The 17,788-nt window shown below is 34.1% G+C and overlaps 1 protein-coding gene across 1 annotated transcript; it reads right to left on the bottom strand.

Annotated features, from left to right (window-relative positions):
• Positions 1 to 15,992: 15,992 nt before the first annotated feature.
• On the bottom strand, positions 15,993 to 17,525 carry LOC133822534 (mulatexin-like). The gene is made up of 3 exons (XM_062254907.1): positions 17,002 to 17,525; positions 16,736 to 16,889; positions 15,993 to 16,572 (listed from the first exon to the last, which is right to left on the bottom strand). The coding sequence occupies exons 1-3, from the start codon at positions 17,462 to 17,464 to the stop codon at positions 16,194 to 16,196; spliced, it is 996 nt and encodes a 331-aa protein (XP_062110891.1). The 5' UTR covers positions 17,465 to 17,525; the 3' UTR covers positions 15,993 to 16,193.
• Between the last annotated feature and the right edge of the window lie 263 nt (positions 17,526 to 17,788).

The raw sequence follows: 17,788 nt of genomic DNA, 5'->3' as shown, positions 1-17,788 counted from the left end.
TCTGTTGGAGGCATAGTCAGCATCTACATATCCTTCTAAGTTTAGATCATATCCTCCCTTTTCGAATTTCAAACCATAATCTGAAGTTGTCTTCAGATATCTCAATAGCCATTTTAAACCTGTCCAGTGGTCTTCACCAGGGTTTGACATAAACCTGCTCAGAATGCTTACTGAATATGCAATGTCTGGCCTGGTGCTTATCATAGCATACATAACACTGCCAATTGCTTTGGCATAAGGGATTTCTTCCATTTTCTTCTTTGACTGATCATCCTTTGGTGATTGTTCTGTAGACAGAATAAAATGGCCAGCTAAGGGAATCTGAGTTTCCTTTCCACCTTGCATGTTGAATTTCTTTATTACCTTTTCAATGTATGATCTCTGAGTTAGCATCAGGCTTCTTTCTTTTCTGTTTCTTAAAATTTCGATGCCAAGTATTTTCCTTGCTGCCCCCATGTCTTTCATTTCAAATTCACTGTTCAGAACATGCTTGAGCTTGTTTATCTGATTTTGATCCTTTCCCATGATTAACAAATCATCGACATAGATTAGTAAGAAAGTAGCAGCTTGTGACTTCAAATTTGTGAAGTATAGACAAGTGTCAAAGTTGGATCTGACATAACCAAACTTAGTGATTACTGAATCGATTTTCTTATACCATTGCCTTGGGGAATGTTTAAGTCCATATAGAGATCTCTTCAATAGGCATACCAGCTCTCCTTCCTTTGATTTCACCTTGAATCCATCAGGCTGATCCATGTAGACTGTTTCTTCAAGTTTACCATTCAAAAATGCTGTTTTCACATCCATTTGCTGTATGTCCCAATCCAATTGAACAGCTATTGCAATCATCATTCTGATGGTCTTCATTTTAACAACTGGTGAGAATATTTCTTGGTAGTCCACCCCTTCAACTTGGTTGAATCCCTTTGCAACTAGTCTGGCCTTGTAAATTTTTGGTTCAGCTTCTGTTATACCATCTTTAACTCTGAAAAGCCATCTGCATCCAATAATCTTTTGCCTTTCTGGTTTCAAGACTAATGACCATGTTTCATTCTTCTTTAATGAGGCAATTTCTTCATTCATAGCTGATTTCCACTTCACTGAGTGCCTGCATTTTAAAGCTTCCTGATAGTTGTTTGGCACAGCTTCTTTTGATTCCTTTGCTATAGCAAAAGCATAAGCAATAATGTCAGCTTCACCATATCTGGCAGGAGGTCTTATTTCCCTTCTTGTTCTGTCTCTTGCTAACTGGTAGCCTTCTAAGTCCTCAGATTGACCTTCTTCTTCAATTTCTTGATCTACATCAGTGTGATCATTTGAATCTAAATTTGCATGCTGCAGTGGTTCCACCTCAATCTGAACTCCACTTTGAGAATTTGTACCTGAAACATCAGACAAGATACCTTTCTCATTTCTTTTAAAAGGGAAATCATTTTCATTAAACACAACATCTCTACTGACTATTACTTTGTAATTTTCAGTTGATAACAGTCTATATCCCTTGACACCAATTTGGTATCCTAGTAAGACACACTTAACAGATCTTTTGTCTAATTTATCTCCTACAACATGAGCATATGCAGCACAACCAAATGTCCTTAGATGCATTAATGAAGGAGGTTTATTATTCCATAATTCTTCTGGTGTTTTAAGATCAATTACTCTACTTGGGCTTCTGTTTATTAGATAACAGGAAGTATACAAAGCTTCACCCCAATATCTTTTTGGCAAACCAGAATTTAGTAAAATGCATCTAACCTTGTTAAGCAGTGTTCGATTCATTCTTTCTGCAACTCCATTCTGTTGTGGATTCTTTGCAACAGTTCTATGTCTCCTGATACCTGTTTCTATACACAGCTTATCGAATTCTTCATTAACAAACTCAAGCCCATTATCAGTTCTTAAAGTTTTAACTTTTCTGTCAGTTTGGTTTTCAACAAATATTTTCCAGTTTCTAAACTTTTCAAGGCATTCATTTTTGTGTCTCAATAAGAAAACCCATACCTTTCTGCTATAGTCATCTATAACAGATAAAAAATATTGATTTCCACCTGGAGTTTTGACCCTGCTAGCTCCCCAAAGGTCAGCATGTAGGTATTCCAGAATTTGCTTAGCTCTATAGTTGCTCCTGGAAAATTTAATCTTGTGTTGCTTGCCCTGCACACAGATCTCACAGAAAGGTAAGTTAGCATGTGTATAGTTTAGAAGCAAACCTTGTTTTGATAGCTCTACCAGTCCTTGCTCACTTATGTGGCCTAATCTTGCATGCCACATTTTCGAGTCTGTTTTGCATTTAGTAACAGCTGCAGCTTGTGCTGGAGTTATGGTTTTTCCATCTAGAAAATATAACCCATTTCTTTTGATGCCCCTCATTACCAGTAGTGATCCCTTAGTGATTCTCATTGTGCCTTTTCCTGTTCTGTATTCTAAGCCTTCATCATCTAATGTACCAAGTGATATTAAGTTTCTTTTCAACTCTGGAATGTGTCTAACATTGCTAAGAGTTTTAATGGTGCCATCATAGCTTCTGATGGATATCGAACCAATACCAATGACCTGACATTTATGGTCATTTCCCATCATGACCTTTCCACCATTAATCTTGGTATAATCACTAAACCAGTCTTTGTTTGGACTCATGTGGTAAGTACAACCACTATCCAGAATCCATTCCTCATTGTCTTTGTAATCTGAACTGGTACAAGCCTCTCCAAGATCTGAAGATTCTTTCTGATCTTTTATGGCTACAAAGACATCACCATCTGAGCTGTAGTTGTCATCAACTGCAGCATTAGAATCACTTCCTTTTTCTTCCTCATCTTTATTCTGCTTTCTTTTGTCTCTAAGTTCCCAGCAGTATCGAATTAGGTGACCTGTTTTGCCACAGTGATGGCATTTTCGAGTTTCTCTTGGTCTAGACTTTGATCTGCTATTCCCTCTTGTTCTTGAATTGTATCTTGGTTTAGAGTTGTCTCTGAATCTTGAATTTCCTCTTCTTGGTTGTCTTCCTCGAATTGTTAGTGCCTCCTCAGTTCTGGCTTCTTGTCTTGCTGCCTTTTGCCAATTCAATTCTGCATCCCTTGATCTCAGTGTGCTCATGATATCTTCGAGGGTGAGGGTGTCTCTGCTGTACATTATCACAGTTCTCATTTCTTTGAACTGATCTGGTAGAGCATTCAGTATGATCACAGCTTGGTCTTCTTCTTTGATTGTTTCTCCCATGTTGGTTAGAGATAAAACAATCTTGTTGAGGTCATCCAAATTCTGCTCTAATGAGATGGTGGCGTTCATCTTGAAGCCATAGAATTTTCCTTTTAAGAATATTTTGGTGGCTGTCGACTTAGCCATGTACAATTGCTGCAACTTGTTCCATATCCCCAAAGCTGTTTTCTCTCCAATGACTTGCCTCAATACATTATCTGCAAGATTCATTATTATGGCTGATCTTGCTTGCTTCATGATTGTTTCTGTTTCACTTTTCTTTGTTGCATCAAGTTCCTTTTCTGTCTTTTCAATCTTTTCCTCTAATGCACAATCTAACTTTTGGTAGATTAGGATTGCCATCATCTTTTCTCTCCAAAGACTGAAATCCCCCGATCCATCAAACCTCTCTAAATCGAATCTGGTTGATGATGAGGCCATTGATCAACTCTTTCTTGATTCTTGGTTGTGTTGCAACTTGAGTCTCGGATTCTTCAAACCTGGCTCTGGTACCACTGTTGTGGATTCTTACAACACAGACTCAGTTTTGCTACAGCAATATCACAGCAATTCAAACAATCAATATGATTAAACGAGAAATGAAATCAATTATAAAACAGAGAAAAAATTAAAGAGACAAGACAAAGAAATTTATCCTGGTTCGGATCTCAATGTGAGTCCTAATCCAGCTCTCCCTCAAGGAGTTTCTCCACTATCAAAAGATTGATTACAAACACCATTTCAAGCTATGCAATGTTACAACTGAACACCACTAATCTGACTTTCTTCTTGCTTGTCAATCCACCATGAATGCCATGGTTAAGTAGCACCTTTCTTCTTGAATCTTGGTCAGCTTTTCTCTCTATCTTTCTATCAATCTCTAGTCTCAGATATTTCTCTATCTCACATACATTTGTAATGACTTAATAGCACAGCTTATATAGCTTTACAAAACTTAGCCAACCGACTTATGACTTCAACTAACAACTAACATATAACAACCTTTTTAACTAACTATTAAAACATAGTAACAGTAGTTCTATTTTAGATTTTCATATGGATTACACTTCACACAAATAAATAATACTACTTTGGATAATCCCCTCAACTTTGGATAGTAAATACAGGGCAAAAAGACCTCTTATAGTCATTAGAGCTAATGTACCCTTTTTCACTCAATGTCTATAACTTTGTCTTGAAGCAAAGTGATGGATTTTTTCCTTTGTATTTTGCTCCTGATTTGAAGGACCTGCATTAACTCATTTCTAATAATATTCTGCACATGATACACATTCTTATGCTCAATATTTTCTGCACAACAGTTACCGTTATAAATCATGTGAGAATAAATAGGATTATAAAATCAAGAACAAATCATGGTCAGAATAACAAATATATATTCCAACAAAGATAGAATGTACATACTTCGACATGCTTATAAAGCTCAGAAGGAGGCTTTTTGATTGCGTCAAACATTTTTGGCTTCTCACACTACTTAACCAAAGACTCCACCGCATTGCAAATTGCTCAAGCAACATCCTGGAATCAAAACATGAAGAAGAAATGAAGAAAATCCTTTTGATCATCACAAAAACTTCTAATAACTAACTACATGAATCAAAATGAATTGACTCAAAATGAATAAATTTTGAGACATGATAGTAGTTATCACTAAAATATGTTTCATACGGAAAGTAATATGGTAGTCAATTTGGCAACCATAGGGTCTGATTGGTTCGCGATTAGAAAATTGTATTTTTGAAAAGTGGGATTCTGAAATGAAAATCTGAATTTAGTGACTGAAAACATGTTTCTGAAAATGTGATTGGTTTAATGTCAGTAAACTGTTTTTGAGTTTTGAAAAACTGAATCTGTGATTGAGATTAAATTTGAAAATATAACAGAAACTGAATATGTGATTGGTTTAGCTGAAAGTAAAATTTAATTATATTGATAAATTAAAATTTAATAATATTGCATTAATTAAATTCATAACAATATTGCATTGTCATTAACTTTGATTTTTTTTATATTAAAGTTATATTTTTTTAGGACACGATTGATTAGTGATTTAAAAATTGTATTTTGAAAAAGTATGATTCTGAAAAAAGAATCTAGATTTAGTGTCTGAAAATATGTTTATGAAAATGTGATTGAATGTATTGTCCGTTAACTATTTTTTAGTTTTATAAAATTGAATAATTTTTTGGTAGAAAATCTAAAAATTGAATATGTAATATATATATATTTTTTATTTTTTGTATAATAATAATTGAAGTGAAAATATTTTTTTATTTATTTGTTGTAATTTTTATTTGATCAATGATTTTTTTTAGCAAATATATTGTAAATTAGAATTAAATTATATTCTGTTATATAATTTTATAATTAATTATTTTACTAAATTTATATAGATAAAAATTTTAAAAAGTAGATTGACTTGTAAAAATGACAAAAGAAAAAAAAATCAAGACTATAAGAAAAATAGCAAGAATTTTTTTTTTTTTTAAATAGTAAGATTATACTGAAAACATTAAGGGACTAATTGGTAGTTAATTCAAAAATATAATTTTAGAAAATTATTTTCAAATCAAATGATTTGAAAATAAAGAAAACAACAATTTGTTGTTTTCTCTTTTGCTGAAGGATTTTAACTTAATTTTCAAAAATGATTTTTTTTATTTTCTAAAACAAATGTGCCAATCAAGTTTTCATTGCTGTTTTCATTTTTTAAAATCTGAAAATAATAAAACTGTTTTGAAATCCCCTACCAATCACACCCATAGGTTCTGTGGAATGATCTATAAGACTTGACAAACACTTTCTTACTTATTTTTAACAACTTACGTGATTACATCGGGAGAGAAAAATATTGGTATAAGTTGATTGGATTCTACTAGAACAAATAGGAGACAGACATACTCACTCAATCAGACATACACATTCTACTTTCAATATAGTGTTTTACGCATTTATAAACTATCATACTCTGTTCATAATAAGTATCAATCAAATTTAGGCGCACACACATACACACCAAATTCCATATCTACGACCATCACATGTCTTAAGTGACCAATGTGTCTACAAATCATGGTGTTGCATGGTTCAAAGTAAAATAGTATGTAAAAGTCAAAAATTCTAAAACCAAATCCTAATCAAGCTGCTACTTTGTACGGAGAAAAAAATCCTACCACTAGATGATAATCTAGATTCTATACCACTACACACCCAAAAATTAAGAGAAAAAATATGTGATAATCAATTTCAAATCCTTCTTTATCTTTTTTCTTCCTTTTCTAGCTATTTTCTTTCTCGTAATATACACTACAAGAATAACTAATATCACTAACGGCACTATCACTGACGGCAAAATGTTGTTAGTAAAAGTCATAGTATCACCAACGACATTTCACTGTCGTCAGTAATACTTTTTTCTTTTGGTTAAATAAAACATCACCAACGAAAATTACAACAATAAGGACAATGTCGTCATTGATAAATTTATCAATGACGACATTGTCCTCATTGATGTTTTCTACTGTTTTTGAAAATGAACCGTTAAAGAGGCAGGCTTTTTCCCTCTAAAAAGTATTGCCAACGACTTTGTCGTTAATAATACTCTGCCACGTCGTCAGTGATGTCGAATCACCAACGATTTTGTCCTCATTGATAGTCGTTGGTGAAAATCATTAAAAAACATCTTCTTCAACCCCAAGCCCCCATTTCCCCTTAACCCATTTTATCAGTTTTTTCAGATCTCTCCTCTCCTCCCCTCCCGTCAAACGCCGTCCCCTCCCTCTTTGCCTCACTCTCGCCTCTCTCCTCAACGAAACAGTAGCCGCTCCTCTCCATCGCTCCATCGGACCCTCGCCGCTCCTCTCCAACCACTGTGAACCCCCCACAGTCGCTCCTCCACTCGGCGCTCATCTCCGACCACCGCGAAACCCCCACAGTTGCTCCTCCACTAGCCGCTCGTCTCCGACCACCGCGAACCCCCCACAGTCGCTCCTCCAAAGAGAGCTCCGGTATATATTTTTGCCTCTGATTTTTCGTGGTTCTCAGCATATATAATATATAATATATAAATGTGTAGACCCAGATGCCTCATGCTTATATATATAACCCAGATGCCTACTGCTGTGTATTGTAGTTTACTAGTTTGGTAATCAAATTTCCAATTTGGACCTTAAACTTCTTCTTTCTCCCTTAATAAAGGAAATGCTGCTAGTTTTTACTCTATTGGTGACTCGTAATTCTGGCTTATATTCGATCATTGTTACAGGAGTTGGCTCATTAACAGCAGAGGAGTTGCAAAAAAAGTAAAGAAGGCTTCTGCTTGTCAAATAAGAGACTGCTGGTAATTATTTCACAATCAAAACCACAACTGTAATTAGACCCTCTTATATATATTTTTAGTCCAGTTATATACTATTCCAGTGTGATTGTCCATAATATTAATGGGATATGATTTTTTTTTCTTTGAAAGGGAATGGGATAAAATTGTGAAAAGTAATTTTTTTTCGAGTCCTCTATAATTGAATTTCCATCTTTTTATTGAAAAGTTTAATTTTAAAAAGGATTATTATTTAAATAATTAACAATTTAAAATTTTTGATAAAATTAATTTCAGAATTAGTAATTTAAGTAAGAAAATATTATTGCATATTTTCTATAAAAAATAATATTTAATAAAAATAAATAATTAGACAATTAGTTTAATAAATCATAAATAATAATTTAAATGATTTAATATTTAATTTTAACATAATAAAATTTTGTGCTCAAAAAAAGATTAATATTATTTTTTAAAATCAATAAATATATTATAAGTTTAATTATTTGAATGTTTCTTTTAGAATTATCTTAATAATATTTAAAATAAAAGTTAAAAAAAAATCATAAAATAACATAAAACACATTTTGTTCAACTTGTACATTAATCATAAAATTTGTACCTCACAAACCAATTTGATTAAAATTAATTTATTTTAAATTTTTGGAAGATGACAATCGATAAGACTTGGGTGACCATGAGAAATCGTAAGGATCCTGCTTACTGGGAAGGTCTCCAAGTCTTTATGGCACTCGCGTCTAAACACAAAGATTGTGACGGAAGAATTTTCTGTCCTTGTGTTAGATGCAAGAATACCAGACTGCATCCTTTAGATACTGTGGAGGCACATATTTTTACCAAGGGTTTTGAAAGCAGTTATGAGAGGTGGACTTACCATGGGGAGCCAGATGAACCAATCGAGGCTAACAATGCCGATGCCGATGAGATGGTTGATGTCATTGAAGATTTCTTTCCTCCTATAAATGACGATGGAAGAGCAACCGACGATGGAATTCAGAGGGGTCAATATTATGATGAGATGTTTGAGGAGATCGAGGCAGAGTTGTACCCCGGTTGCGATTGGATATCCTCCCTCAACTTTGTAGCAAAGTTGATGCACTTAAAAAATTTGGGAAAAATACCAAATTATATCTTTGATGAATTGTTGAAATTGTTGAAGTTTGCATTTCCGAAGGAAAACAAAATCCCTCCAACATTCTATGAGGCGAAGAAGAAACTAAGTAAATTAGGCCTAGGGTATGAATCAATTCATGTGTGCAAGAACAATTGTTGTTTATTTTACAATGACCATGCATCAAAAGATTTTTGCCCGGTATGTGGGACCAGTAGATGGATTAATGAGAACACAAGTGGAAAAAAGATAGCGCATAAGGTGATGCGTTACTTTCCATTAACTCCAAGATTGAAAAGATTATACAGTTCAAGAATTACAGCCAAAGAGATGGTATGGCATCGTACTGGGCGTGTGAAAGAAAATGGTGTTATGCGTCATCCTGTTGATTCCGCCGCGTGGAAAAACTTTGATAGCAGACATCCGGACTTTGCAAGAGATCCACGGAATGTGCGCTTAGGCTTGGCTGCCGATGGATTTAATCCTTTTGGCAACATGAGCTTATCGTATAGTATGTGGCCTGTAGTTTTGGCGAATTATAATTTGCCACCATGGATGTGTATGAAGGATAACAATTTCTTGTTGACTCTCCTTATTCCCGGACCTAAATTACCTGGTAAAAACATGGACGTATTCTTGAGGCCTTTGGTGGACGAGCTGAAGGAATTGTGGACTAACGGGATTGAGACAAGAGATGCAACAAGCAATTCAATGTTCAAGATGCGTGCAGCTCTTCTTTGGACAATTAATGATTTTCCCGCTCGCAGTAGCTTGTCTGGATGGAGTGGCCAAGGATATAAAGCTTGTCCTACATGCAATGAGGATACTAGTTCTATTCGAGTGATTGGTAAGACCTCTTACGTTGGCCATAGACGTTTCTTGCCATCCAATCATCGTATGAGAAAGGACCGTGAATTTGATGGAAAAGTTGAAAAGAGGCTTCCTCCAAGACGATTTACTTGTTTAGAGATATTAGAACAAGTGAATGCTATATCAGAACGAGCTCCGGGGAAACGAAAAAGAGGTGAGACTGAAAGTAATTGGAGGAAAAAAAGCATCTTTTATGAACTAGAGTATTGGAGTACCAATGAGCTGAAACACAACATAGACGTTATGCATGTGGAGAAGAATGTTTGTGATAGTATCCTTGGCACCCTCTTGGATAATGACAAGTCTAAAGACACCACCAATGCAAGACAAGATTTGAAAAATATGGGAGTTCGTCAATCCTTATGGATTTACGAAGATGCTCACAAAAGGTTGCTAAAACCCCATGCCCCTTATGTGTTGACTGCTGAAGATAAGCAATTATTTTGTAGATTTTTGAAAGAAGTTAAATTGCCAGATGGGTTTTGTTTGAACTTGAAGAAGAAAGTAACTGACAACAATATTGTTGGATTGAAATCCCATGACTGTCATGTTATCATGCAACGGTTACTTCCTGTTTGTATTGGCAAGTTTTTATCGAAGGAAATATCAACCACCATAATAGAATTGTGTAATTTTTTCAGAATTTTATGTTCTAGGACATTGAATGTAAAAGACATGGAGAAGGCACACGGAGACCTCATTCAAATTTTATGCAAAATGGAGAGGATTTATCCTCCAGCATTTTTTGATATCATGATACATTTGGTACTACATTTGCCTGAGGAAGCCATATTGGGTGGGCCAGTTTTTATGAGATGGATGTACCCATTTGAAAGGTACATGAAAAAGTTGAAAAATTATGTTAGGAATAAAGCACGCCCAGAAGGATCTATTGCTGAAGGATATGTTATAGACGAGGCTTTGACATTTTGCTCCATGTACTTCAAAGGTGTGCATACAAAATTCAATTGTCCTGAGCGCAATGAAGATGCTCCTCTTCTATCTCGGTACCTAACAGTTTTCAAATCTCAATGTCGTCCACTCGGAAAACAAACAACAATACCTCTCGACGAGAAGACTCGCAAAAGAGCTGAGTGGTACATACTAGAGAATTGTACTGAGATCGATTTTTATATGAAGTAAGTTAATCAAATGATTACATGTTGCTTAATGAATAACATTGTATAATTCTTTTTAATTAAAATTATAATAATTTTTTATTTAATAGAGAGCATCTCGAAGGAATTAGACGGAGGGACCCGAACGCTAACCATAACCTTTTACATAAAAAAGAATTTCAGTCGTGGTTTCATGAGAAGGTATACAAGTGTTCCTTATCCTAATATATACTTATTCCTGATCTTCAAATCTCTCAAATCCTGATTGTTTTTTTTTTCTTCAGATTTTCAATTTGTATAAGCTCGGGTCATTAGAACATAGTGATGAATTGCTAGCTTTAGCATCTGGGTCTGATTTCGTTGTGTATTCATATCCGGCATGTATAGTTAATGGGGTACGATTTGTTGTAAACAGTCGAGACAAAGATCGCAATACTCAAAACAGTGGGGTGTCTTCTGTAGGGATAGAAGGTTTTGACTATTATGGGGAGCTTGAAGAAATATTGCATTTGACTTTTAGTGGTGCCTATTCGGTAGTATTATTTCGGTGTAAATGGTTCAATGCAGATCCGAGAAAGAAGAAATTAATTACTGAAAATAATATCACTAGCATAAATGTTAGTGGTATATGGTACAAAGATGACCCGTACATTCTTGCTAATCAAGCTAAGCAAGTTTTTTTTGTGGATGATCTTGTTAGAGGTCGAAACTGGAGAGTTGTTCATAATGTGCATCATCGCCAAATTTGGGAAAATATTGATGCTTCTGATGAGACTAATGATGTTGATGTTGTACATGACACAAACTCATCTAATTTTACATTGTTTGTGGATTTGGGGGAATTGATTGTGCAACGAACTAATCAACCACCAAGGATTTTAGATGTCTCTCAAAGTTCTGAGATGGTGCTAGATGTTGATAATATTAGAGACGACGAAGATGAAGACATTGTAAAAGATGTGGATGATGACTTGCTAGTTGATCATCTTGAAGATGAAATTCAAGATTCGTCCCCAACAAATTTACTTTTGATTAGTGATGATGATTGTGATTAATGTATTTAGTACTATTTGTATTTAGTACATTTAATACTAATTGTTCTTATTTTATTTTGATTCGATGAACGAATATTGTATTATTACTATTATGTAATCTAAGTTGACTAAATTAAGGGTAGATATTGCTAGGATAAGGAATTGTTGTTATTTTTTTAAAATAAGGGCTCATGTGATTTTATTATTCTTTTTTAGTATAAAATGTCTGTAGATGTTGCTAGTTATCATGGTGGAGATGGTGGTGGTGATGACCCACTAGATCCTACTAGGGTACCTGCTTCGTGCGAGTCTTCTGGTATTTTTTTTTATTTTTTTTTTTAAGTAAAGTGTTTCATTTATTAACTTAAATACACTTATTTATATATTTTCGATGACAATATAGGTGATGACTCGAAGAAAGGTCACGGGAGGAATGTTTTAGCAAATTTGGAAGATAGAAGAAAAAAAGCTGGGGCCCCGTTGCCATTATTAGTGGATAACACCTCCAACAGAATAGTAGGGTTGGAGAGTAAAGCTTTCCCTCGTTTGGTAGGGAGGGAGATTACATTGCATGTTCCTGGACATTTTGAGAGTTGGGCAAATGTTCCGGAGCAATACGAACACCTTATCTTAACCAAACTTCGAGTAAATTTTTAAAAATTTATATCTAAATTAATAAATGTTATTTTTAGAATGTTATTAACATATTTTTTTTTGTCAAATGCAGTATTATTATCAGATTGACGACAATGCAACATTAATAGCATTAGCTGAGATGGCCGAAAAATACAAGACGAGAAAGAATATTAGGCTGGCACATTTCAAGGAATATTACACAAAACCAGAAGGCTTCGAAAACGCTGTCAAAAGCCCCCCCAATGAACTCAATGAAGAACAATGGCGACTAATATGTCAGTTGTTCACATCTCCTCAGTTTATTGCTCGTTCTAAGCAAAATTCTCTCAATCAGCAGAAGATGAAATACTCTTCAACACAAGGGTCGATAACAATGGCCGAAACCCTTCATGAAAATGTAAGTTAATGTATATATAATATATATTTAATGAAGTTTAATTTAATTATAATTTTCTTACAATTTATATTTATCAGCAAATCAAGGGTTACATTGAGAATTGGAAGGATTGTCATACAAAGAAATGCACAAACACCTTTGTCAACGACTATGCCAAAAATGAATGGGTAAGATTATATAAATTAATTACTTTTAAATATATTCAAATAATTATAATTTGATTTTACTTTCTGACTTATTCTTAAAATAGGAACGGATGAAGAATACTTATGACAGCCGATCTAGTACTTCTGACTCTACAGAAGTTTCTGAGATTGAGATACTCCATAAGACTCTTGGAGAGAGGCGTGGCCATAACCGAGGAGTGGGTCGCAAATTGAAAGGACAATCATCAAAACGGCGTACACAACCAACAACTACTAACCAGCCCGACTTACAGCAGACAGTAGCTCAATTGCAAAGACAAGTTCAGATATTGTCTCAAAAACTGTCTCCTGAGGAACGTGCTGAAATGGATCTTGAGATGAATAATGCAGCTCCAACGCAACCAACGCATCCACGACCATCTCATTCTCATATGCCTAGAGATGGATCTGGTCCATCTTTTCAGCCAATGGGTTTTCAGCATCAGCAATCGCAACAGACTCCTCTTTCCTTTCAGCAACTACTACAACAACCTCCTATTCATTCGTCTGCATCTTTAACCCCTGAACACATGATTCAATTTCAACAATATCAGATGTTCCAGTCATTCTTCCAGATGATGTCACAGTCGCCAAACAGTTCACAAGTAATGATGCAGATGATGACACAATCGCCTCAGACGTCTCAAGTTTCTCAGTCACGGACGCCACAAATGATGCCGACACAACAAATGTCTCAGATGCCGCATACTTTTCAGATGATGCCGATACCACAAGGGCAGCAATATGGGCAGCAAACATCATCGATGATGCCTACATCACATGGCCAGCAAACATCGCCAATGATGCCTACACCACATGGGCAGCAAACATCGCCGATGATGCCAAGTTCGCAGGTGCTGCCCTACTACCCACAGATGCCAAATGTTCCTCAACAACAAATTCCGAGAAATGCTAGTGATGATGACGATGACGATGACGATGCTACTACAAATTTCTTTTAGTATTTTTATATACGTTTTATGGACTATTGATCATGTATTTATTTATGTTTTATGAACACTTTAGTATTTTATATTTCCATGTATGACTTTTTAAAATTTAATATGAACATTTTTAGTTTGTTATATGTTTTATTTTTAATTAAATTATTTTTTTATATTAATTAGTTATAAAAAAATGAAATAATTAATTATTTTTATATTAATTAATAATTTAAAAATAAATAAATAAATAACACTAACGACATAGTCGTCATTGATAATATTATCAATGACGACTAAGTCGTCATTAATAGTTAAAAGCATTAAAAAAAAATAAAAAAGGTTAAATTATCACCAACGATATTGTCGTCAGTGATACTTTTTTTTACCAACGACTTGTAAAGTCGTCATTGATATTGACTTTCACCGACGAGGTATCACCAACGACTGATCACTAACGACATGTCGCCATTGATAGCCACTACTGACGAAAGAAGTACCCTTCACTGACGAAATTTGTCCTCGTTGAAGCCTATTTTTCTTGTAGTGATACACATAGTAGAAATGAGCAAAAATAAACCCACAACCAGATCAATAAATCATCAATATGCAAAAAAAAAAAAGCAACAATAACAAACTATAATAAATTAGAAAATCAATTCGGAACCCTAATATGAACACCAAAGCAAAAATCAATGATACTGAGGCTACACATTAGATTAAAGAGAAAGCAAATCTACTGAAATAGGCAAAATGATAATGGATTAAGAAGCAGCTTTGGATCCTTCGAAATCTCAGTGAAAGCTTCAAACCGACACTCAATACATCTGATTGGCGACGAGGCTAGTCGACAACGATGTCAACTGGAGACGTTGTGAGCCAGTGACCAAAAAAAAAAAAGAAATTGAATTTGAGAGAGAGAGAGAGAGAGGGGCAAAAGGGGGAGAAGAGAGAGAGATCAGACTGAAGAATTTTCATTTTTATTTTTTTTCAATGAAAATGTGAATAGAGCTGGTTTTTAAAAACAATAAATTAGTAGTTTAAAAAAAACAATAAATTAGTCACAAAGCACCCATAGTTGTGACTAAAAAGATGTTATTAGTCACAACAAAATACTCTGGTAACTAAAAGTGAATTAGTCAGAGTTTTAGTGACAACTATTTATAATAGAAGCTGAAAATACTTTTAGCCACAACAAAATGTTGTGACCCTTTAAAAATTTTAATTAATGCTGCAACTAATTTTTTGTGACTAAAGTATAATTATAACTATAAGTTAGAAGTACTTTTTAGATGTCACTAAATATCAAGTTTTTTGTAATATGAATATCAAGAGGGTGTTTGGCACCTTAACTAAAAAACTGTTTTTTGTTTTTAAAAGCTAAAAACTGTTTTTTGAAAATAAGTGGGGGTGTTTGGCATTATTTTCCGAAAACAATTTTTAAAAACAAAGTTACAAAAAACAAAAAATTTTGAGAACAAGAAAAAGTTGTTTTTTGTTGTTCTCAAATTTTCTCACTTTTTATTTTTCATCATTTTTTCTTTTAAATTATTTTATCTCATTATTTATTACAAACTTTTAAAATATTTTTCTCTTTGTAAATGTATTTGTTAATTTTTTATTTAAGATTTAAAAAAAATAAAACTAAAAAATTATTTTTAGAAAATATTAACCAAACACTTTTTATATTTTGAAAACTACAAAAACAGTTTTCTGTTCTCATTTCTGAGTACACAATTTTGAAAACAAAAAACACAAAATAATACCAAACATGCTGCAAGTTTTTTGTAATCTGAAAAAGTTATATATAATTATATATATAAGATTTTTTTTGTAGGAGCGTAAAAAGAGGCGCGTCGCTGCATTTTTTTGTGTTCTCAGTCTTTGAATAACTATGGACACTATTATTTTTATGATATTTTTTAAAAATTTGTAAAGTAATCTAAATAAATACAATATATAATTATAAAAGAAATTGCGACGAAAAATGCTCTGGGAATAAAAAAAATGCATCGGTAAACCTCTTTTCATGCTCCTCTCCCATCGAAATACCCTTTATTATATATATATATATTCATTTATTTATATGTGATACCTATTTTGTAATATTGTAGTAGCATATTCAAAAGATCTATAAGATGGAAGAAACGACAGTGGCTCATTTATTCAAAACTAAGAAGGTCAACCTAGTAAGTTGAGCCTTCTTTATTACATTTCCATACGTGGACAAATATACACATAGATAATATAGGAAGTCGATCATCCGAAAACACACTCATATAAATACCGCTTCCTATTTGTCCATAGAAAGAGCCAACATTTTTTGTCTTCTTATCATTATTACGCTTTAGTAGATGATCTATGCATTTGGATGTGAGCATCAACCGATTGGTCGTACCAATTTTTCAAGTTATCTCCATAGCTCACTCCTAGCATGTCACAGTACCTCTTGTAGTAGCCGATACTATTAGTATCGGTTACCAGATTATTATTTTGTCTTTGTCCATTGATAATGTTTCCAATCACACCATAGCTGGGGATCACTTGGGGACAATTAGCGTTGATAACAATATCATGGCAAGAAGGCTTGTTGTCATGCTGAGTCATCCAGAACCATATGGCTGTCTTGAACGATAAAATTGGGTCTGTCGCTACCAAATCAGGATTGTTGATCAAATCTATGCCAAGACTTTCTCCAGCCTGTCCGTAATTGTAGTTGCTGAGAGATCAAGTATCATATATATCAAGATGTCAAAAATAATAAATCCACATCCCAAATAATTACTATATACTAATTTTACACACTCAAAATGTATACTATGATGTAGCACATTATACATACATACTGTGACTATCTATTAGAAAGATATCGATATACTTACTCAGTGAGTTGTACTGGTCCTCGACTATTGTATTTTTTGCCAGAAGCGCAAGGCCAATGAGAAGACGTGCAATAATCATTCTCAGAATCCATAGTAGTCCCGTTAATATGACAATATCCCCATGCATGCGAATCTATTGAATCAGACCATTGGCCTACGTACACGTACAAGAAAATTAAATATGCATTATGTTAGTGACGATTATATAATTATCATTAATTAATAATTATTTTAAGAACAATGAAATTTAGTAGTGATCGATCAACCTGTTGTCGCTTGAGATGTTTGACCGAAGAAAGCGGCGAGCTCTCTTTTACGAGTGGCGACATCACCAGTCGTAGCAAAACCAGGGAAAGACGCCGCAGCAGCGAGGAAGGCGTCGTAGTTGTAGAAGCCTTGGCTAGGACAATCCTTCATGTGCTTAAACATTTCATTATAAACTGATTCACTGAGAATCTCGCTTATACCATCATTGTTTCTGAGTAAAGCACGGGGGAGGTCATGGCTCGAACCATGTGCGACGGACCAACACTGGTATCGGCAGTTTCCTCCTTGGCAGTAGGCAGATCCACCACCACAAAAGTTATGGACGCTGCAGCATCTGGTGTTTCCACATGGAGGGTTGCCGTTAGGTGGTCCGCATTTATGGTCACCTCTTTCTGCAAGGACTATCAGTAACAAGGAAAGAGTTAAAGATAAGAGAAGAAGACTACTTCCAAGGTATTTCATGATTATTTTTTCTTTCTTACTACTATTGCTTGCATGAAAGGTTGTTTGAGATACCTATATGAAGAGAATTAAGAGTATTTATATAGCGCAGCTAGCAAAGCCCGGTACGTAGTAGTGCTGATATTTTACCATTTGATAGGGACACATATTTTTACACATAAATAATAATACACACCAAACATCAAAATACCATTGATAAGTAATAACTATACGCAGCAATAAGATATTTTTATCATTGTTTTATTACAATTGATAAAGTTTTAATCGTTTTATTTTTTTGAACTAAAACTAAATTTATTTGTTTAATTATTATTTTTATTTTAC

Source organism: Humulus lupulus, chromosome 3 (genome assembly GCF_963169125.1).
Source record: "Humulus lupulus chromosome 3, drHumLupu1.1, whole genome shotgun sequence".
NCBI classification, from domain to species: Eukaryota; Viridiplantae; Streptophyta; class Magnoliopsida; order Rosales; family Cannabaceae; genus Humulus; species Humulus lupulus.
Note: the sequence above shows the minus strand (reverse complement) of the source record. Positions and strands in the feature narration are given on the sequence as shown.

Bases quoted from the DNA above. Each gene is read 5' to 3' on its own strand.
- LOC133822534 (XM_062254907.1), bottom strand. From the start codon at position 17,464: ATGAAATACCTTGGAAGTAGTCTTCTTCTCTTATCTTTAACTCTTTCC. The intron at 16,890-17,001 runs GTTGATCGATCA...ACGTGTACGTAG, and splicing joins AACATCTCAAGCGACAACAG to GCCAATGGTCTGATTCAATA. The intron at 16,573-16,735 runs GTAAGTATATCG...TTGATCTCTCAG, and splicing joins GGACCAGTACAACTCACTGA to CAACTACAATTACGGACAGG.